This window comes from Athene cunicularia (assembly GCF_003259725.1).
Source record: "Athene cunicularia isolate RWA chromosome 20 unlocalized genomic scaffold, athCun1 chr20_part1, whole genome shotgun sequence".
Taxonomy (NCBI): domain Eukaryota; kingdom Metazoa; phylum Chordata; class Aves; order Strigiformes; family Strigidae; genus Athene; species Athene cunicularia.
In genome coordinates this window covers 7,207,177-7,230,109 of record NW_020799125.1, presented here as the reverse complement: position 1 = coordinate 7,230,109, position 22,933 = coordinate 7,207,177, and the positions used below count along the sequence as shown (strand labels likewise).

The 22,933-nt window shown below is 37.0% G+C and overlaps 1 protein-coding gene across 5 annotated transcripts in view; it reads right to left on the bottom strand.

The window, feature by feature from the left end:
- ADNP (activity dependent neuroprotector homeobox) overlaps nt 1-22,892 on the bottom strand; it is a 31,007-nt gene extending 8,115 nt beyond the window's left edge. Inside the window, exons 1-4 of one of the 5 annotated variants that reach the window (XM_026861951.1) lie at nt 22,282-22,892; nt 13,824-13,982; nt 12,436-12,481; nt 10,981-11,287 (exon numbers count right to left, since the gene is read on the bottom strand). In XM_026861951.1, the coding sequence (XP_026717752.1) occupies nt 10,981-11,287; nt 12,436-12,474 (346 nt within the window). In that variant the 5' untranslated portion in view covers nt 12,475-12,481; nt 13,824-13,982; nt 22,282-22,892. Of the gene's footprint in view, nt 1-10,980; nt 11,288-12,435; nt 12,482-13,823; nt 13,983-18,942; nt 21,271-21,310; nt 21,333-22,281 lie in introns of those variants that run through there. The other 4 variants (XM_026861952.1, XM_026861950.1, XM_026861949.1 and 1 more) reach the window with 4 other exon arrangements.
- Between the last annotated feature and the right edge of the window lie 41 nt (nt 22,893-22,933).

Here is a 22,933-nt window from a genome sequence, read left to right as displayed (position 1 = left end):
ATGCTGGCTATAAAACTAGATACAGACAAACTTAAGATAGGACTTAAAAAACCCAACAAACTGATGTAAGAACTATTGCAGGAGTAATCAGCTGCATCTGGAAATAACTTTTTTTTTAAAGTGTATTTACATGAAATTTACCCCCTATGCTGAAGTACTTAAAAACAATTTATCTTTTCTGCATATGTATCCTTAGTGATTTGAAAATTGGTATGTTGAGCCTCAAGGTTTGTGTCAGTCTTGTAACAGATTTAATCGTGTCTCCTCAGTGAGAAAGATGCTTCTGGCATTCAACTGTAGGTAGGATAAGAAATTAACAGTTCTTCCTCCATTTACTGTATTTATAGCTTTAAATGGCTGACAAGCTCTTTAGCATACTTTCTTCTTTTATTAAGATGGGACCTGAAAGCTTGGTTAGAGCCCTTCAAAAATACAGATCACCAGAAAAAGCACTTTGGCTTAACGCTTCTAAGCGTAGCTGGATTTTTCAGCCTGCAAGACAACCCTCCCTTTCTCTTTTCACAGAGATAGCTAACTCCAGTCTGTAATGACTGGGGGCTATCCAGCTATAAGAAAGTCTAAATTTCAAGATATGCATATTCCCAGATTCAACCATAAGATTTCTTCCCAACACTAGTAACTTGGTCTTCCTTTGCGCACACAGGAGTTCTCAGTCTGCATGCTGCTACGGGTTCAGTAAGTGCTTGCTCTGCTACACACCATCAAGTCATCTGCACTTTTAGAAGGTGCAAAATGGCAGAAACATGGAAGTCCCTGTGAAAGTCCCTGACAACATACAGTTATTCTGGAAGTAAGAGGGGGTGGAGCCAGCAATAAAAAGGTAGGCTTTTCTCAAAGAAAAGGGGAGGAAGCTTCTTAAATAGCAAGAAAGCATCAGTTGCTACCTTGTTCCCTAGGCTTTAATGATCCAATGCCTGTTGCATGAAGAATATCACCCCAGAAGAAAACAGCAGCTTTTTTTGATCATTAATATTTCTGTGAGCCAATTCAGAAATGTTGCTTTGTTTGAACAACAAAAGGTTTCATTCATATCAACAAATTAATCCACTGTAAGGCCAAAGACTACCTACATCAACTAAAAATGGTTTGGGGTTTTTTTTGGATAGAAGCTTGAAAGTATTTTTTTTTTTTTTTAAACTTTCAAGCAGAAGCCTAGAATGCAGAGTTAACAGAAGTTTGCAGCCATTAAATATTTGAGTTAGACAAAAACTCTCCCCTTTTATCATGAGATCAAGGGCAACTGCAAAGCTACAAAGAGCTTACTAAGAAATTTTCTCAAAGTACAAAGGATATGGGCTGTGACTACAACAACCGAGTGTCTCTGATCAAAGCCAACCCTTCTATATGCGCTATTGTGCATACTCCTCAAAGTATACTTGTCTGTTTACACAGTAGCCTTTTTATTTTCATACTCCTACCAACTTTTACTAGGTAATGCTTTAAGACAGTCACTAACAGCCTACTGTTCCATGATTCCCACCATCAACACTGTTTAGTTTCAGAAATAAACAAACCTGAAAAGTTCTGTGTGTAATACGTGTTAATCTAATACAAACCACTGCAGAATCAAAACCTACAAGCAGTGCTGCTGGCACATGTTGCTAGGCTCTAGTCTCTTCAAATTCAATGAACTCAGAAATGGCTCCTGGGTAGAAGCAGAAAGCTATCATGACATTTAGGATTCATATGACAACTATAAATTAGAAACTAAGTGGAAACGAGCCTGAATTTATATTTACAGGAAATTTTCAGAAGTACCAAAGCAACTCTGGTCATTAAGGGTTTTGGTACTTGTATCAGGCTGGCCACTGTCACAGATTACCAGAAACAAATACAGTGTCATTTTAATACCCCTATGTGAAAACTAGGAAATCAAAGAAAAATAAAAAGTTTAGACCTTGTCTATAAATCTCAGGGATTCCAAATTACTCATTTATAGTATCTGCAATAATGAAGTTACTTAGACACATCATGCAAAATGACTAATGATAGTAATTTTCAAACACAGGCCATAAAAAAAAAGTATTTCAATGTTCTGTATAACTTAAGAGAATTTAGTTTAATCAAAATCATCTTGATTTCTTCACATACAACACTTTAAATGCAAGTATATTAATTTATGTGAGTGTAGAGGTGTTTCCACTAATTCTCATTTCACTGGAAAGGGTAAGAACGGGGGGGGGGGAATTAAGTTCATATGAAAAGCAGCTATGTTCTTTCTATATGTTATGTGGTACCTTTCATTTTAAGGAAACTCAAACCCACTTTAGAAATACAAAGACAAGTCTCATAATGTGAACCCTCCTCAAGCTATGGAGAGCACTTCTGCAGGCATTCTTTGCCAGAGAAGGCAAGAATTAAACTGATCGTGGCAGTGAACTACTCTCTTTCCAGTTATTCCCTCTAAAGCCTCTGATGACTTTGCATGGGAAGCCATGAACTGCTTTTTTTATGCTGCATCCATTCTCATCTGTCCTCTTTTATAATCAAGTATTTCACATGCAATTATAAACAGTATCCAGGCCTAAGACATTCTCCATCTCTGTACAAGACTGAATGTGATTGTTCAGAGTGATTCATGTCATCCGTTGAGAATGCTACTCACTCCTGCCCAGTCAATTATTTTTAATTCTCATAAAGGACTAGGAAATAAGGTTTGAATGGGAGTTTCTAACTTCTTGTTACTTTGAAAACTGACTCAAATCGGTTGTTTTATCGAAATCTGCATTTAAGCCTATGGTTCCATTATCACATTTTCTGATCAAATTCTGAATTTATCAACATGTCCCTTTCCTCTTTCTTATACAGTTATTTCTGAAGGCACACATTGAAGAGCAGTTTAAGAAAAACAATTGCAACATCCCTAAGATTTTAGAACTCTGCACTGTTTATAAGGCTTTGATTAAGTAACTACAGAATGTGCCAAGTTCTGCCCTGCTCTTCTACCCGTCCTTGCCCATACTGTGGTATCAGTTTTACTGTGTAAGCACCTCTGGGCAGAGACTATATCCTGTTATTTATACTATTACTTAACATGCTTTTGGATGAAGTAAAATAAAAATAATACCATTTATGACATGCAAGCACATAAATGGTGGAAAAGATTTTGAAAACAGTAATGGATATTTACCTTGCAAACAAATTTGTATTGAGAAATTATTGTATTAAAAAATTAAGACCTCAAATAGCAAATTTATGTATTTCAGAGCAATATTACAATTAATTTAGTTCCTTCAACAAATAGAACTAAAGTTTCCTTGACTAAAAATATTATTTCAGGGTTACAATTTTGCTTCAACTGTAAAAACAGCATCTAATATAGCTTAAAGTTGAGCCAGGTCCATTTTAAAGACATGAATAGTAACTGGAAATATTTAACAACAGGGCTGAGAATCAGCAATGCCCATCAGTATAAAAGTTGATAAACACTAATGGGAAAAACACTGTTGCTTAAGAATTTCAACTCCTAACTAGCCTCTTGATTAATGCAAATGGTTTTGTAAGGTTTGCAATTTCCAATTTCCATTTTCTCTGTATTTGACCTGTAGTGGAAACTCCAACCTGCAGTTTTTTCTCCTAGGCCAGTCACTACAAAATAGCTTTCAATGCTGAGCCCGCTGTCAGTTTTTTCATGACTTAAAACAGATCTGACTTGTGTGATACTACAACTGTGTTAACAGGAAAAGAAGACGACAACATAGAGCACAGAGTGGATTTATATCCTTAAACACAGATCACAAATTGGAAAGAAAATATGCTTCGTTAACATTCTATTCCCTCTCTTCCCTAAACTGAACTGGGAACTATAGCTCTGAACACTAAGTTACAATAAAGAAACAAGTTTGCTTTCAAAGCACAGCATAATCTTTTTAAACTCACAAACATTTATTAAAAGTTCTTGCTGCTGAAGTTCATTGAGCCAGAGTGAAAAATACTAATGTAGCCAAGAAATTAATCATGGCTCCCCCAATTCCTTTTCTCTAAAGGCAACTGAATAAGCATTGCTCTTACTGTATTGCATTGGTTCAGTAATGCTTTCAGTAGCTTCTTCACATGCTCAATTTTTTCATCAAAAATTATATGAAGCAGCATAGTCAAGTATGTTTAGGATTTGAATGAATATTTTCAAGTGAACTTCAAATCCAAGAAGATAATGTCCTAGTAATTTTATTCCAGAATAACCCAAGTTATTAATATCAACTGTAGAAACATCAGTGCGTGAAAACATTACATTTTAAAGCTTCTAGCAAGCTGTGCTGTTTTCTTCAAAACCAAAGAATGTACTTATTTTGCTTGTAAAGAAACTTTTTTTTTTCTTCATGACAAAGCAAAAGTCAGTACAGTTTGTCTTTAGGCAATAATCACTTGTAAAATTGAAAGTCAGCCACAAGTCTCAAAATAATGCCTATTATCAAAGACCTTATTTTAGTTCAAAATTGCACTAAATTTCTTCACCAAAAGAATCAAATGCTTTCTCTTAATTACTGTGTCTAACATACCTACACATGCCAAATATACCACGAGATATATACTCAAGTGAATATGAAAGCAAATGATTTAGGACTGCCTGAAAACAAGATCTCTATTCTATCTGCACCATCTCCTTGCCTCTGCCCTTTTGTCCACGTCACAGTCAGACCTCGAAGACAAGAAATTATCAAGATCTTCCTATCACAGCACATCATAATAGAGGATATAATTAGATCTTCACATCTGAAAACTAAACATCAACCTTACTTTGCAAATTCTGCTTGATAGCTGAATCCAACTCACCTAATCTAACAAAAAACTCATCCTTAAGCAAATACAGTTAATTTTAAATTTTAGGAAGTTTCTTACCATTTAATTGTCATTAGTGGAGAGCCAGATACAGTCTGATATTATTATGGCTTATGACTACAAAAAGAGCTTTTAGCATCTCCATTAATTTCTATTTACAGCAAGTAATTCAAATTGTAATGGCAATATACAAAACACATCCCTAAATGGGGACATGAAACCAGCTGGGGTTAAGAAGCATGTCTAAACAGTGATTTGAGATTAATGCTGTTCTTGAAATGAGGTGTCCTTTATCTGACCAGAAGTTAATGTTTAAGAGAGGACACCCAGAGCATCTCTTCTTCACGGTCAGGGCTGTTTCCTACTGCTCTGAAGCTTAGATCCAAGTAATTATTTTAACAGAACACACTACTAAGGAATGCAGCATCCACTACTGACAAAAACCACTAGTGATTTCCTCTGGCACTAAAGCTACTGCTACACCCAGCATCCCCCACAATGAAGGATGCCCATAATAAAGGGTCAGAGATCAACTGATCCTTCTGTAAAATAGTCTACTTCAATGCTGTTTCTCCTGGGTTTCTACTGAAATGCCAAAAGTGAACTGTCTTAAACACTGCCTTTCAATGAAGACAAATAAAAGGCACAAGCCTTTTCACTAGGCACAAGCAGCTCAAGCTTCACACATCTATCGGTTACCAATTCCTGATGGTTAAAGTGCTACTTACCTAATATTATAGGCTCAATACAGAACTCCTCTCTGAGATTTAAGTAGCTTTCAAAAGAAGCTCAAAAGCTTTTTTTTTTTTTTTAATAAACGAGGAATTCATTTATCCTGAGATGATACTACCTCAATCAATGACAATCCCAGCCCAGGATTCTAGTTAACAGAACATCCTGTATCTCCATGTATTCTGTTTTATAGTAGCTAAGGCATAACTAATTTTTATTGTTTTCCTGTATGGTTCTACTCTAACCTATTCATTCCTGCACAGGTCCTAGATACATTATAGAACTTTTCTTTGTAAGTGAGCGTGCATCTGTACACACATTCACAGAAGAATAAGATGATCACATATGTGTTAAGCAAAAATAATTCTACAGAAAAACCTGAGCACTTTTTATCCTCATTAAGTAAGAGGAATAATGAGATCTGCCTCCAAGTCAACCAGTTGTGTTTAAGTTCATGATTCAACAAAGAGAATTAAGTTTGTGCCTGCTCTTCTGTTTCCTACTTCTAGACTTGGGTCCTACCTACAAGTACACTAGGAAGCCCTTGTTCATAAGGTGAATTATACATCAATCTACACTAAAATCTGGGTGGAGAGAATAAATGATTACTCAAAACCAAGACCAACAATGTCCTTACTAGAAACATCCAGGTAGTATATTCAAGTACCTAGTGAATTGCTAACCTAGTTATAAGAAATTCAAAAAAATTAAGACTGATTTGATAAGATCTCACTCATCTTTAGTGAGCTTGTGCAGAAGTCATCACAAAATAATGGTAAAGCAAGCAGACTGTGTAAGAACTATTTGGAACCTTCTTCTGCTCTGTATTTATGTAGTACCTAGCATAAAGGTCTAGTCCACAGCCAGGTACCAATTCCTAGAATAATTCAGTAGCCAAATGTAAGCAGAAAAGACAAGCTATAAGAGAGCAAAATATCACTACTAAATTAGAAACACTGTATTTCCGTTTTCATTTCATAGTCACGTTTTGGAGATGCAAAGAGCTATTTTAGACAAACCATGCAGTACTATTTCACTGCGTTGGGTAACAGCCATTATGCAAAGCATGAACAAAAAGCTAAGACAAGTTTTTTAGCTAGTGCATACATGTTCAGCAGAAAGGCCTGAGCAAAGTGCTCTCAGATCATAATCTAAAAATCTGAGGGGGGGTGGGTTTTGTGAAAAAGCAAGATAAGCAGAGGAACATCAGTTTAAAGAGACTTCACAAAACTCGATACCATGTACAAAGTCTGTACATGGTATTGTGCTTGGGAGAACTGAAGCACTGTCTTCGGCTTTTTTAACAGGCTGTAAGAGTCCCAAGAAGGAAGAATGTAATCTCAAGTACAGTTCTGATATGTGCCTCTTAAAACCTAAAAATTAGGGCATAAAATGACTATAAAGTCTTCTGAAGTTTGAGAAGTCTACAGGAACCAACAGTTCAGTTCACTCAATAGAATCACATCTAAAAACAGGAATGGGCCAGGACATAATATAGGCTGATTGATTTAAATTAGTAATTATGTCCAAGTTTTAGTAAACAACTAAAACTGCAGGCCAAGAGACAACACTGTGCCTCATTTGTTTAAAATCAAAGGTTTCTTTTCAAAGAACTCAGGTTCACAGGTCTAATAAAAAAGGGACCTCACTTAAAGGTTAATGTTGCTTCACAGCAAAAGGGTTTCTCTCTCTACTCAGTTTTCTAATCTTGTTAGCTGTAGTTGGTAGAAGAAAATACTAGTAGGGGAAAAAATTGCTTAACACCTTGAAATATTCACAGGGGCACTAGTGTGAACAATATCTAGAAAAAAACCCATAATTTCTGCTTAGTTTTAGGAACTTAACAATGCAAATATCCTAAGACATAGGAAATCAAGATTTCAGAAAGGAAACGAGGTCTAGCCCAAAAATTAACCCCTGCATAGTCACAGAGAAGTTTAACAAACCCCAAATTCTTCAACATCTATTTTTTAAACAGATTTTAGCATTTAGGTAGATTGCAGCAACTTTCAGCTCAAAATTACCTCTTCACAAACTTGCTAGTCTTACTAGCACTTCAAATTCCAGGTGGAAACAATTGCAGTCACTATTCTAAAAACATCCAGAATGTGAAGTCTGACACATCCTCCTGTAATGTTTCTCTAAGTGATTTTTAAACCACTTTTAGCATTTAATAAAACTAAACTATCCTCACTGTACCATCTTCAAGCACTTCAAGTTAAGATGGCCATGCATTTCAGCCCTTTAACAAACACATCAGTCACCAGGGGACTGGAACCACCTGGACAACTGAGCCAAAAAATTAGTTTAAAAAAGATTACTGGGCAATTATTTGGAGAATTAATGCACGTAAAATACAATACTGCATGCCTGTTTTAGAGTTTTATATTGCAATAGTTTACATTTTCTTATGCTACATGTTTTTCTCAGTGCAAACTGTCCTCCCTTACAAGTACTGATCTCACATGCTCAATAGGCTGCATTCACAACTTGAGAACTATGACCTTACAGGAGGGTATGCACCCAGGACAGAGAGGATAAGGAAGACAAGACGGGGAAAAAACAGCAAAAAAATCCATCAGTCAAATTATCAGAAGTGATATAAAAGAGAAAGCTTCGACCTGTCTTTAGACCCCGAAAGCTGTTTCTATTTCAGTGTAACTAAAAATCTTAATTCTCCAGTAGGTCTTTGTATTTTGGACCTGCTCTGAAGAGCTGCCTTGCAGCCTGCTACCTTTGATACCATCAGGTAACCGATGTTAGACTGTTTCAGCTCTGCCAACTTTATTGAGAACAATGAAACAGAGGATCTTCTAGTGTACAGCTTCAAAGCACCCACAAGGTAACAATGCTATTCTGATTCTGGAAAAGACGCATCAGTTTCAGAACAAGACAGCCTTTTTCTCCAAGCTAAAATCTTCAGCAAATATTCCAAATCCGCTTCATCGTGTTATTTTCATTTCTGGATATTATTTAAAGTGCTTACTCTGCTTGTTTCATGTTTGAGCTTTGTTACAGTTCTAACAAGCAGCAAGTATAATGTATTTCTAATGTCACAGTCTTATTAGTAAAATGGCGGTTTTCATCCAGAAATAATTTAAAGACCTAAAGTAATATTCTGGAGGAAAATCTTGCTGTGTAAAGGAACCAAGACGGCACCAGTCTGACTCCACTGTCAGTGTGTACCATCAAGAAAGCCTTCCATGACCAGCAAGGACAGAATTGTAGGCAACCCTAAACATCTCACTAAGGAAGATTTCTTTAGTCAACTAGGTTTGTAAAGAGCATCACTGTGAAATGGCAAGTGAAAACCAGTTATGGAATTCCCAAAAGCCATAAACAAAGTCCCTAGTGCTTTTTATTCTTATTCAGGCATCTCAAACCTGTATGAACAGGCTGAGTATCCTAATGCTCTTTACAACAGCCACTGATTCTTCTGAAGTACCTGTCCACTCGTGGAACCAAACCAGTGGAATACATGATTTTTTTTTTTTTAAACTTTAAACATACCAGAAAAGTATGCTGTCAACACTGCTAATGATACTAGAGGAATAATTGGAAAGTTACTACCTGGCCATTCCATGTATTTTCCTTGGAAATTTTATGAATGTAGTTCTAAGTTTAAGTTCACAGAGCTGAGAACAGTTAGAAACAGCAGTCCATCAAGAAAAGGAAAATTACAAAATTAAACTTTCCTAGTGAGTATTAAATGAAAATTAGGAATGAAAAAGGGAAAGAAAAGTTACAGAAATACAAATGAGGCTCCTGGAAGCATACTTTTTTAACATGCATTTATCAATTTTCTTGACATACAATTTATTTTACCAGCTGATGATTCCCAGGCCTACCATGAAAGCCTCACAGGAACACAGAGGTAGAAAGCTGGTAACTCATTTTGAGATCATTTTCCCCTCACAATGAAATATATAAAGTTACTCATAATAAGCAACATTTACCCCTCACCCTACCCCTTAAACACCAGGTATATTTTTTAGCTCAGTTGAAAGGATCAGCGCTAAGAAGAAAAGCTCTATGTATATTCAGTATGTTGACCATTTACTTTTGTTAATTAATAAAATTATTCAGCCACACAGGAGGTTGCAGTCTTATCAACTCTTCTCTTTGTTACTGTGGCTATGTCCTTCCAGGCTGCCTCACCATAATTAATCAGTCAAAACAGGGGTGCCAAAACACTTTTATGGTGTAAAAATGTGTAGATCCATAATTCTAAAACAAACATATGTTAAATACAGAAAATCCAAAAGATGCAGACAATTGAATCAGCCTCTCATTTCCAGATAGCTAATTCTTTGCTAGTGTTTAGAAGAGGCACTATTTCACCAAAGATCAAGTGTGACAGCTTCTTCCCTGCAGTGTTTACTGTGAACACCCTGCGGACAAAGGATGCCAGTCTTCCAAGAAGGGCTGCAACATCCCCAGCTGTAAACATGGGTGCAAACGCACCACCCCTTTTACTTTTAAGGGCAAAATTTCTAAATCAGACTAGAAGGACTTCCAAAGGACTAGACTCCAATTCAGTATAAATCCATTGCCAGTTTACAGGCCTACAACTAATGTTTTAGGGCTACTGAAAGAAACCTCCCCTTTTTATCTCCAAACATAAAAATCCTATTAAAAATTTAATAAAAATGCAACTTTAGAAGGGTTCTTCCTACTCTAACGTAAATATCTGCTGTTCATCAGTTTTTCAGATTTGATGCCAAGGCGTTGGCCGAATTTATCAAATCAAATCAAATGTGATGCCAACTGATTTGATGCCAACACCTTAGATCTAATGACACAGAAATGTGCACCTCTTGAACTGACTGCTTCTGATAAGCATTCAGTGGAATTTACACTTTCATACAACTTTTGTTAAATAATTTACCTTGGAATAAAACTGGGGCTGCAATTACAACTATCTCTTGGGCACATTATTAAAAATAATAAAACATCAGTTTTACCTTCTCTTATGAGCACATTTGGTTGACCCTTCTGCTCCTAATGCTCTCATTTACTCACACTATGAAGACTGAGAAAACCTGAACTTTTTGGTGATGTGAAACACAGCATTATCAACTGTATTGCTGAAATTACTAGGCATGAGCATGTGTGCAAAACAGACAATTTTATAAGCAATGTGTAAACCCGGACTCTTCTATCCCATTGTGACTCTCAGTTTGTATACATCTATACTCAGATCAATCTTGTCCTATTAAAATAATTACCTCTGTAAGAACTATTGTTCATTAAAGCAGATTTGAACCAAAGATACTGGTATTTTTTTTATTTCTACACATGCTTATAAAATGTAACTGTTCCTCTTTCTTTCCCCCTCTCCCCCTCATCATCCCTCTGCTGCTTCAAAAGGTCCATCCTTTCGTTGCTCTTTTTCCCCCTCTCCTCCTCATCCTTTCCTTGCTGGTTCTTGGCCTTCTTGGTCCTTACCTCGCTCATTTTCCCTCTTCTCATCTTCCCTGCGCCAATTCATAGCGTCCACATTCTTTCGTCGTTCTCTCTCATCCTGTCTCCACCGCTTCTTGATATCTTTGTCCTTAACTTGCTCATTTTCTCTCCTCTTCTCATCATCCCTGTGCCATTTTATTGTGTCTGCATTTTTCTGCGGCTCCACGCTTCTTTTGAGATAGTCTTGTCGCCTCCTCCTCTTTTTTAACATATCCCTTTCCCTGGCACGAGCCTGCTTTTCTTTCTGGGAAAGAAAAGCTTTACGGGGCATCATGAGCTGCTGCTGTACCTGTAATAATATCGTATCCATGGAATAATATACTATACATGCACTCAGTCAGGCACCAACAACTCTCATTTGGAGCTGAATACTTAAAATAGTAAGCCAAGAAAATTTACTGCTGCTTCTCTTTCCTTCATAACCCTCTGCTAGCTCCGTATTAGATAATGACAGGCAAGTCGCTGCGTTCAGCTCCGGGCACAACACCTAACTGGCACCTCTGCAGCTGGCCCACATCCAACATTGAAAAGTCAACCCCCTAAAATCCCGGGCCTAAGCAGTAAGATTTCTTTCCCCTCCCCCTTACAACTCCTCCCACAGAGGTTTTAGCAGCCACTTAGCCATTGCTACTTGGCATTGAAGGAACAGGCTGATAGGAGAGTTGTGAAGGAAACTTGTGAATGTTCAAACCTTAGTTTCTTCTGTTAGTGGAGATCTACATTTAATAAAACTTATTTATTTTTTCAGACCTCCATCTCTACCAAATTTGGTTGAAAATGGCCAACTTTTTTTCTTGGCTGGGAGGAGGGAGAGAAGATTAGGAGACAAGCCACAATCTGAAAAATCATATAAGCTTTTTTTCCTTGGGAAACCTGGCCAAAACATTTAACTGCAGTTAACGAAATAAGTCCTGACTCATCTACTCAAAACTTCCTCCAAGTATGTTATGTCTTGCTATTCACAAGAACAAAGGAAAAAAGAATGTGACTATTTCCTTGGAGTTTCTGCTGATAAATAGGGGTGTTGTTTTTTTGTTTTATTTTTACAGAGGTGTCAATGAAGACTACCTTTTAACAAATTGTTCTACTTGGTCATTTCTCTGTAGTCATCCAACACATTCACATCTTTAAATTTATTGGTGTTAACATCTGCATTTTGAAATAATGGAAAACAAAACAGACCACAGAAAGAATTTACTCTATTGCTATTATCCTTTAAATACTTTTCTGTAGGCATTGAGCAACGGTTCAGAAACATCAAACTGCAGTTGTGGCCCAGGTTTGGAGTTTTTGGTTTGGTTTTGAATTTTTGTTTAGAAGAGTTTTGCAGAGGTCTAATAAAAATGAAAACTGCAGAAAGGACAAAATTACTAGATTAGAATACTTAAGCAAAGCCTAAAACAAAATGAAACAAATGTACTTTTAAAATTTAGCTACCTTATGGAAAGCACTTGTTCCCAGCATGCAATACTCCATCTTTTTCCTACAGAAAAAGCAATGTTTCAAACCCTTATTCTAAAAGCTGTTCCTTTTCCCTACATGATACACCGCCCCACACACTTAAACCCACTGCTCTAGTCCATTGGCTTTGTTAAATACGTATCATGATCCCATGGTTTTCATTCCAATAATTCAACCCCAAATTCTTAATATCCATAATAATACCAAAAGGGAAGGGCTGCAGCAGAGTGAAACAGCATAATCAAAAAAATGCATGCAGTTTGGTAACAAGTTAGTGCATAAAATTCAGATTATGCTAAAAATTACTTCATTAAAACGTGTGGGATAGCTCTCTACTAGACAGCCTGGTTTTATTATTAAGTATTTCTCAGTAAGAGTTAGTTTTAAATTCAGAAACCAATGAGAATCCAGTATCAACATCATCAGTGCAACCTAGACACTGTAAATCTTTAAAGTAATTTCTCTATTGGCTGTGTGCCAGTACCAGATTACTGTTGTTTTCTAGAGCAAACTTAACTTATTAACTTTTTTAATGGACATTATAATTTTAACAGTAACCCAATTTTATTCCAATAACAATAGCACAAGTAAAATTTAAATCATATTTCATGCAAATGATTCTTTTCCCTCCCACCCCCAGACAAGTACCAACATTTAAAATCTGTCATTTAAAATAAACTCTTTTGGGACTAATGGTTATATTTTCTTTCATTTGTGGATTTTTTTTCTGTTTTATTGTTGGGTATTTTTTCCCCTTTGGCTTTATCTTTTCACCGTTGTTAACTACAGGATTCCTCCCTCCCCTCTCTTTATACATATCCCAACCCACTTTGACAGACCAATTTATAGACAAATGATAGAAAATATCTTAATGAAAACCATTTCAGTTAAATTTCTAAAATGAAACATTTCAATTGAGATTCAAATAAGAAATGTCAGATTCTAAGGAATAACTTAAAGGGACATCCAACTTAAATTATCTTTGAACTTCCATATCACAAGTCACAGGCTTTTCCACAGTTCATTTCAGCGTAAGAGTACTTCAGGCAGTCTGGTCACTTCTGCAGTGAAAAATCATCTTTCACTTTTGCCTCTGTTGGTTTTAATAAACCAAAAGAGGGGTGAAAATTTTAAGCTAGGAAACTAATTAATATGCAGTAAAGCTGCCAGACTGATTGAGCTCAAAGCCGTCCCCCCTTCCCCCGTTTTTCTGTAGTTCAAGTTGGTGTTCCTTTAAGTTCAAAATGTCCAAACATCAGAAGTAAACAGTCAGAACTATCCTTTCAACTATTTTTGCCCATACTTTTACAAAAGAACATCTTAACGCTTCCCAATCTATTCAGTACATATTATGAGGCATTTACCTCCAAAATTAATGGTGCTTGGGCGTCTCAGACTCATTGGACAAGTTTCATGCAAAAGCCTCCAAAAATAATTCTCCTTCCAGAACGCCCACCTCAGCGATTATATTACACCTACTGTGTGAGGCCAAAGCCCGGACATAGAAGAAGGATCATATCCTGCTGTACAAAACAAAGTGTTAAAGACAAGAGATAAGAAATGTAATAAGGGCAGTCTTACATTTATAATGTACATTTCATTGCGAAGGACTCCAGAGCTAATTATAAACCACATTTACTGTACCTTTACTGACCCGGAGCTACTGTAGCATGCACTCCAGCAAGTTAACAGTGCTGCAGGAAGTTTTAGCAGGTTTGTGGCTTAAACAATAAATTCCGATGGGTGATGCTACCTGAGGAATGTTTTAGTGTTCAAATTTCAAATAAATTACCCAATTCAGAAATCCAGCAGGATACAGTGAGGATTGCTCCCATTCACACTTGATACAACCTTTCCTCTGAACTGTTTAGGACCTCAGTTTACACTTCATCTGAGCTATCAGTACCAGCAGCATAGCTATACTCTGTGCAGATGAGGTAAACTTAGTAAAATACCAACAGCACTTCCTTGTACAGGTGTTTTTTCCTAGAAAGTTCCCATACAAACATTCCCACCTTAAATTACAAGACTATGGCAGATCAAACAGGTGACACTGCTGTCAGCCAGGACCCTAGGGATAAACATTCATTTGGGAAGTGTTCAGATTAAAGTGTTCAGTCACAATGCTGCTAGGAGGATGTGAAGTAAACTGTTTTGGGTAATGACATGTAAATGATTATGCTTCTGTAGGAAGACTGATACCTCTTCAACTCACATCACCCATGGACAGAAACTCAGTCTTGAACAGACTGGAAACACAAGACATAACATTAGTATCACAGAGTCTGGAACAACCAAATCTAGTTTAGAAAAGCAAAATTTGTTGAGCCATAATTACTCTTCCAACTAATAATGGCTTTTACTGTTTAAAATTGTTAGATCTCAATCTCTGTTGATTATTCAAACAGAACATCGACAGTTTAAAGTACAGATTTTTTTTTTTTGAGCAAATATGATTTCACCAGAAGATACTAAAATGTTCTAAGAAATTTAAAAAGTCAAAATTCTTAAAACACTTCACAGTGTGGCAAAACTGAGTATTACATATGCTCTAACAAGACCACTAGCCACCTCTTCAATAATGGGTTATTTTGATTCATAATGGATTATTTTCTAACTAGGAAGTAAAATTTGTGTCCCTGTATTTCTACTGAGTCCAAATTACCTCTCTCCCACTGACTCCTTGCAGAACGCACACTTCTGGATGAGGACCGATCTGCCCAGAGCAGACCAGTGACAATTAGCTATCAGTCTGAAGATACAAACACTGAGCACAGAGAAACACTTCATCCCATACTGGGCCTCCCGAAGACTGAGTATCATTTCCCTACATTATGTTGCTGATGAGAACCACCAAGCATCTGGCATTTTTCTGACTTTATATAATCCAAAATTCTTTTATTTTAGCCCTTATTTTGCTAGTATTTTAAGTTGAAGTTCTTGGTTTACACATAACAGTACAACATAGTAGTATGCATCAGAGCCGACACAGCAGCTGTTATGCTCCTGGACAAAATGAAACAAGACTGTTAGTTTCTTGATACTGTGTGCTTTTTATCTCCCTATTCCAACTGCATTTAAAATTTGGTCTACTTTGAACAATTTACCCTGCTAACTGCATTTAATAGCATGCTCTAAAAAGCCAGACATGTAATGGATTTGAAAAGAAGGCTGTGAGTGCAACACTGAGTGAATCTGTTAAAATACAAGAAAATTAACCTATGGTTCCCACAGCAATAGAAAAGCAGCTTCCTCGTGTATTCAGGTTAAACAATGCTATATAGTATGATGGCATATAACACACTATATTCAAGAGGACAATGGATGGCCTGTCCCTGCAGCAATGCAGAGGCTGGGACTGTGGGACCTGACAATTCCAGGACAGCTGAGCAAAGAACTGCGATAGTCAGGAAGCAGAAAGGTATCTCAGGGAAGAGTGACCAAATCAAAAATACCAGGAGCAGAAATATCAGGGAGAACAGAGAAGTTGGAAGAGCTGAAAACTACCGAAAACTTCCCTGTAAAGGTAAGAGTTACAATTACATATCTCCTCTCCCTGCACAGTCAATAAAGAGTCCACTCCCAACATGTCTATCACTGGCTTACATTAAGCATTTTTACTTTATTCTGTTGGACTCATCTCTTTCCTCCTTATTTAAGCATTTCTGGCCTAGTTTTCAGAGGGCTGTGCACCCACATCTCCCCTGAAGGTAATGAGATTTGCAGTTCAACAGCACATCTGAAATGCCAGACAACTAAGAGCTCATTTTTCAAGTCCGCTATAATCCTAGGATGGAGGCTGTTTTGTAACACCCTGTGCTCTATTCTCATGGCAACATTTTAAATAGACAGCACCTCCTCAGCCTTATCGGCTGAACCATCAGCAACACGGAGCTCCTGCCCATGTAACATGATGGTCTTCAGCTAACTTTGGTCTAACAAACACCTCTCAACTCCAGCCAGATAATTCTGTGTGCACAGCTGCCATGTTAGACCCAGCACTTAAATTCAACCTTAAGCTAGCACATCTGTGAGCACAAGCTCCCAAGCACTTTAACTTGTTGCTATATCCAAGGTTCTTTAACTTGTGTCTATATCCAAAAGGCACATTAAAAAGATACAAAGTAAACAGAAATCTCAAATCAAACCATCTAGAAAACCTGTCATGTTGCTTTAAAACTAAGATTATTGGAACTGGAGAAAATGGACAAATGTTATTTTTCTATCTGGTCAAAGCATTGTAAAACTTTTGCAGCACTGTGCACATGCAACCACTTCATCTCCCCCTCACAGTCAAACAGTCTACTTCTTCAAAGTCCCTTTGTCAAAAAAAGAATTTTAAAAAAATTTAAAATCACTTCATATATTAGATCAGCTACCTCCAAAAAGATTTCAAGTTGTGTGTCAAACAAAAAGGATCGTTTCACACCACTTCTCTGGACATCCCGTGTAAATACTGCTTCAGGAGAGGAGGTAAGTCCATCTAAAACATGGTACTAAAAAAACCCACTTAAAATACTTTGGAGGAAATTCTTAGGCTAAAAACCTTAACATGCTTTATCAGTAGTTATATGCCATTTTCAGCAAGGGCTTATGAAACTGTTTTAATCTCTTTTTTTCTGGAGCTTACTGTCTAGCTTCAGCTTGGTGACTCTTGTACTAAGAATTCCAACTTCCCATCACAGGAAAAACTTCTACGTATTTCCAGTGAAAGGAATCAGTAAGGCTGATATGTTTTACTCTCCATTCATTTTTTAATTAAAGGTTAAAAAAGTATCTTCTGCAGTCCAGCAGACAGGGATCTTCTAAGTCATTCACACACATCTCATTCTTGCTCGATTTCTGGAATTTTCCACTGGTGCCAGAAGCTCCATCTGGTGGGTGTGTACACTAACTGCAAAACTGGAAGGGAATTAACTATTTCCTTATCAACTTTTTGTTTAGTAGTAAAAGTTCTGTATGCTGTGTAATTTCTATGTCCCAATATAAAATGCAAAACGGTCAAATTCGGATTGCTCTGGGAACCACAACTCCTTATTTCTATTCTTGATCACTAATTGCTACCTCACACTCTGCTGGGAATTTCTGATGGGTTTTCTTATTTTGATGTCATGGGCTAATGTATGTTAAAGAATGCTGTTAGCTAAATTTGAATGTTTTCTGAAGAAGGATCTTTTGAACACACATGATAAACACATCAATTCTGGCCATCTCAACTGCATTCTGAAAAGCAGTTTTAAATTGCATCCATTCTCTAGGGCATGCTATACTTCAGTGCATACAAAAATTTAAATTAAGAGGCACTAGCAGCTCACGAAGTAGGCTTACACACCTACTGCCATCTTAAATAATATCTTTTGTGGCTGTTCAAGATCTCCAAAGATAAATGTTTATATGTATCCACACATGTACAGTGCAATCAATATGAAATACACATACTCAGTATGACAGCCTTGCTTGTTTAGGGCTATTTCTTAAAAGATTTCAGTTTGAAATGTAATAAAGCCTGCACATCTTGCTGAAATTTGAAATCGAGACTGGAGATCATTGAAGCACGAAGGATATTATTTGCTTACACCATGATATCCACACTTCAGTGATCAGGAAAAAAGACTGCATGAATATGCTCTACAATTCCAAAATAATCCTCATCTAGATTGTAGCTAAGCATGAACAATCCCAGAATAAAAATTATTTTGGAAATAAAAGCACGTTTCATGAATTAGCAGCTACCATTTAAATCAAGAATCATCTTGAAATATTCAATCCAAAGCTCACAAAAACATCTGTATAATTAAACAAAGCGGCAAAACGTACAAGCATAAAGCATGTAATCGATATACACATAATTTATGATTGGATTGCACTGATTGTGAAACTGCAATCAGATGAGACTGCAACTGAAAAATGGGAGTCCTGTCTTCTCTGTGTCATGTTTTCCTGACATCACCCTCTGTCAACAGCCAGAGCAGAGACCTGATCCAAGTGAACACGAGTGTTTTTCAGACAGAGCAGTTCCTTCACTCACCCAAACAGAAATGCTAGGACTCGTACAAATAAGGTGGCAGGAAACGTGGCTCATGCCACCCCTTCCAGTGGCAGCACAGACACAGATATATTTAAACCAATAGTGAAACTGCATCCCTTAGTGTGTCCTAACTAGTAAAATGCATTGCTTGCATGCTGGTATAAGTGGCAGAACAAATCAACGAACAAAAGAGAGCATACAAATACTTTTACAAGCTCATCCAAAACCCTGCCAATACATGCTTTCTCAGATAGTAGATATATTAGATATTGAAGGGATCTCACCAACTGGCTAGCATCTGAGTATTTAAAGTGTAAAAATAGTCAGTGAAGTAGGCTGATGCTAATTGTTTTTCCTTTGCCTTACCACTTCACACGCTATGCACAAATGATGGCATTACACAATTGGGTAAAGTCTGTAAACAAGAGCTTAAAATCAGTCTTACCACTTCTTACCTCTTTCCCTTTCTGTCTAAGCATAGCTCCCAAGTGTTCCAATCCCTGACTACATTCCAGCGTTAATCCACCTCAGCTACTGCTGTCTTCAGTCTGACTCAGGAACCTTCGATATTCAAAAGGCTTCATAGCAGCAGCAGCAGGAATCGGGAAACAAAAACAAAACAAGATAAAAAACTTAAGTTTGACTTTTCGGGGGGAAAAAACACTTTTAAACAATTGTTTTGCCTACTTAGATTTCAAGAGACATTTTGCCCCCTTACTGTTGCTGCTATGAATCCGCATCACTGACAACTTCTTTGGCCCAGCTGCAGCACAAGATAAGAACTATCAGATCCAGAGTCACATCAGAAAGCAATATACAGAAGAGGTAAAAAGGGGTGAAAGAAAGAATGCCTGAAGGCTGAAGCCTGAAAGAGAGGAGCTGGGGATAGGGAAGACACATCGAACGGTGTAGCCAGGCTTGAGAGCAGGCCCTTTTCCTACATTTAAATGACTGGATAAGCTGAAGTGGACAGGCTGTTTACACAGTTATTTAGTTTCTATTCCATGTAAATGGTTTTAGATACAACTCCCAAAGTAGATCTTAAATGAAACATTCTGCCACATTATCTGGATAGTCAAGAACCTGCATGTGTGATGTGTTCATAGAGACCCAACAGCCAGTATCAGCTTTCATCCAAGTCATCTTTAATACCACCTTAAAAAAAAGAAAAAAGGATATAAATGGTGGTAACTGAAAGTGACTCACTGCTGAAAAAATGGTATTTATTCCATTCTTATTCAAAACCATCAACCGTCATACGCATTCAAAAGCACTAATGCGAAATAAGAGTGAGACACTAAATTCAAGCCTCATGTTTGCCTTTCAACATCAGCTAGCTACAGTGAAGCTCTGAACAATGTAGTTTTCTCCTTGAGGCATATGGCCCTCAGGTAGAGAAATATGAGTTACACCCTCTCTAAAAATGTCTTTATTCAAATCTAGAACGTGTATTCAGTTTTTATAACAGATCTAAGTACTTCCTGAAAGCTCAAAATGAACAGGTCAAGTTGGCCATCCTGACTAGAAAAGCAAGGGCCTTCTTCCCAAAAAGTGTCAGGTGATCAAAACAAACCTTCTACATATACAGGAAGTATAAGATTAAAAAAAAACAACAAACCCAAACCAACCCTAAATTAACATAACCAGGAGTTCTTTATTCTTACAATGTGTATACAAGCATTTACATCACATTATCCTTAGACCAGCACCTTTTACTCTCATCTCCATTGCTTATACTATTATTAGGAAACATACACTTGTATAAACATATTTATTTATATGAGCAGAACTACCTCCACATTAACAATTACACTGTTTCAATTATGTGAATACCATTACAATTATGTTAATAAAAACCCATACCCTATATAAAAATCTAAGCATAGAGCAGGTGTTAATTTAATATAATTAAAAATACCGTAATGCTTGTTTAGATTCAGGCCAACAGAGTCAGCTGTTATCCTTTTTAAACAAGCATGTTACATGCATGTTAAAAAAAAAATCCCAGCCAACACAGCATTATTAATATATAAACTCAGCAGAACTAATAACTTAAAAAATGCTCCATCTTTGCCCATGTTGCTAAAGCAAATCAAATGACACCTGTGGACCACACTAATCAGCTGATCAATCGCAGCCCTATAAGCTAGTCACTGCCTCCCTCCTGGCAGCCATGTCCTACATACAGACTTTACACTATGATCTTCATCATATCTGATGCCGTTTTGTTTGTTCCCAATGTATAAAATTTTGTCTCTCTCAATCCAACTTCAAGTAGTGAAGCAAAGATAACTTCCCCTTTCTGAAAAAAAACCAACCCCAAACCAAAAGCACCACACAACCCCCCCCCAATTAAATTTCCTATCGAGCTGCTAAATCTTATTTGCAGCCATCTCAAAATAAACACATTAACACCTGAGCACTGTCTTTGTTCCCACAGAATCATTTGTTCCAAATTCCTTCTTCACATTAATGAAATCAGCTGCCATCTTAATAAAAAGTTATAAAATACACATTTGGACTATATGACTTTTGACTACTGATAAGATTCTGATACGTTTATGTATTCCAGGAATGCTACTTCAAATTTTAATATTTACTTTCATTATTTACTATTATTATAGAGTGGTAAAGCTAGGATGGGAATAATCATCTATTATTCACTCCACAGTGTGTCAGAAGCACAACTTACCTTCCACAGAAAATTTGTATGTGCATTCATTTAGAATTTAATAGTGATTTCAGTAACTGTAGAATTCACCTAACAAATGATACTTTATACTATTAAAGCTTAATTAAAATGCTGTTGTAAGTGACACATACCAATTCTGAAAATGCTAATGGGCATCTTCTGACAACTGGTAACTTCTATCCTACGTATACAGAAAAAAATTTAGTTATTCATCTCATCCTGAAGAACACATACAGTCTTCCTAGATGTTTTGTTTATGCAGCTGATGTTTAACACTGTAGGGTACGAACTTTCCAAACAGTCAGGAAGTTCCTCTCCTGTGAAGGTTCATCATTCCTAAGCACTCTGAGCAGCACCACTTATCTGTCTCACCTACAGTAAAAAAAACACCTTTCACCTTCCCCACCCCTTGCATATACAAACAACATCCCCTCCTAAAACTTAACACAAGTGATCTTACAAGCTCTTAACGACTGTAAAGCTCTAGTAGTTCCACACAATATACTTTTAAGCATGAACAGTAGTAACTGAAAGAGATGCTTTCTGTAAACCTGTCTAATGGACCATCAATTCAGGTAAAAAAAAAAAAAAAAAAATGATGGGGCACTAAAAAGATATGTTTACAGTGATCTCAGAGACTTGTCCCCAAACACTGAAAGCATCTAATTTCTATTAGACACCAACAAGTAATTTAAAAAAAGTTAAGTAAGAATTAATATTAATTTTAGTAAAGGGCAGCTTACCATTAAAAAAAAAATAGTACAAAATCATTTAGCTTAGTATTATTTTTGGATTACTCATTTTGTGTCAAAAAGGAACCTATTTTGATGAAGTTTATTTAAATATTTGCTGCAATAATCTTCAGGAAAGGTAACAATCAGACTACAACCAATCAGCCTCAAGTGCAAATTTATTAACAATAGGATGTTTCTCTTCTGTTGTCTCTTTTTAATGTTTTAAGATTTCAACATGTATCACGGTAGATGTTGATCTGCTGCCCAACATCTGCAAATGCACACCTAAAAAGGAACTAAGCTTTGGTTTTGTTCTTAGAAGAAAAAAGTTCTCCCTTTTTTTATACAGGGTGATCTATCTTTCTCACCTAGGAAGATGGCAACTTGTAATTATTACAGTTACCAGAGTCCCCAAGTTGAAGTTTTTCCAAGTAGCTGAGACCCTGCAAGAGGAAACAACGCTGGTGGCCTGAGACACATACAGGCTGTACTATACAGGAGGCAGCTAAGGTTGGTCCATTCCTACCCTGACAGGTAAGAATCGTGTCTCCATTAGCTCACACCTTGTACCTCCGAACAGAAATAGAAAATAGCAGTAAAAACAGAGATACAGCTAGTAAAAACCACCTTAGAAAAGGGAATTTCTCTAAAAGGAATAGGAATTTCTCTAAAGGGAACGAAAACCTTTTTCACACCTACCAAACAGCTTAAATATACCCAATAAACAAAGAATATCAAAACGTCAAAGCGCCCGGTTACCGGGACTCTCCCTGTGGCCCCAGACAAAGCATTCGGTGCTTTAACCAACGCCTCACACTGTAAGTTTGCACCGCTGCAGCCATGCGCTCACAATGTGCGAAAAAAGCCATGGAAGTTCATACCGCAAACGGCAGGGCAACCAAGTTTTGAGACAATCACGAACATCCTCCACAGAACCTCGCAAAACCGCCCCAAATCCTCCATGTGCTCCAGGCCCCCCCCTTAACCTCCCGCTCTCCCAGCGCGGGCTCCGCCACCCCC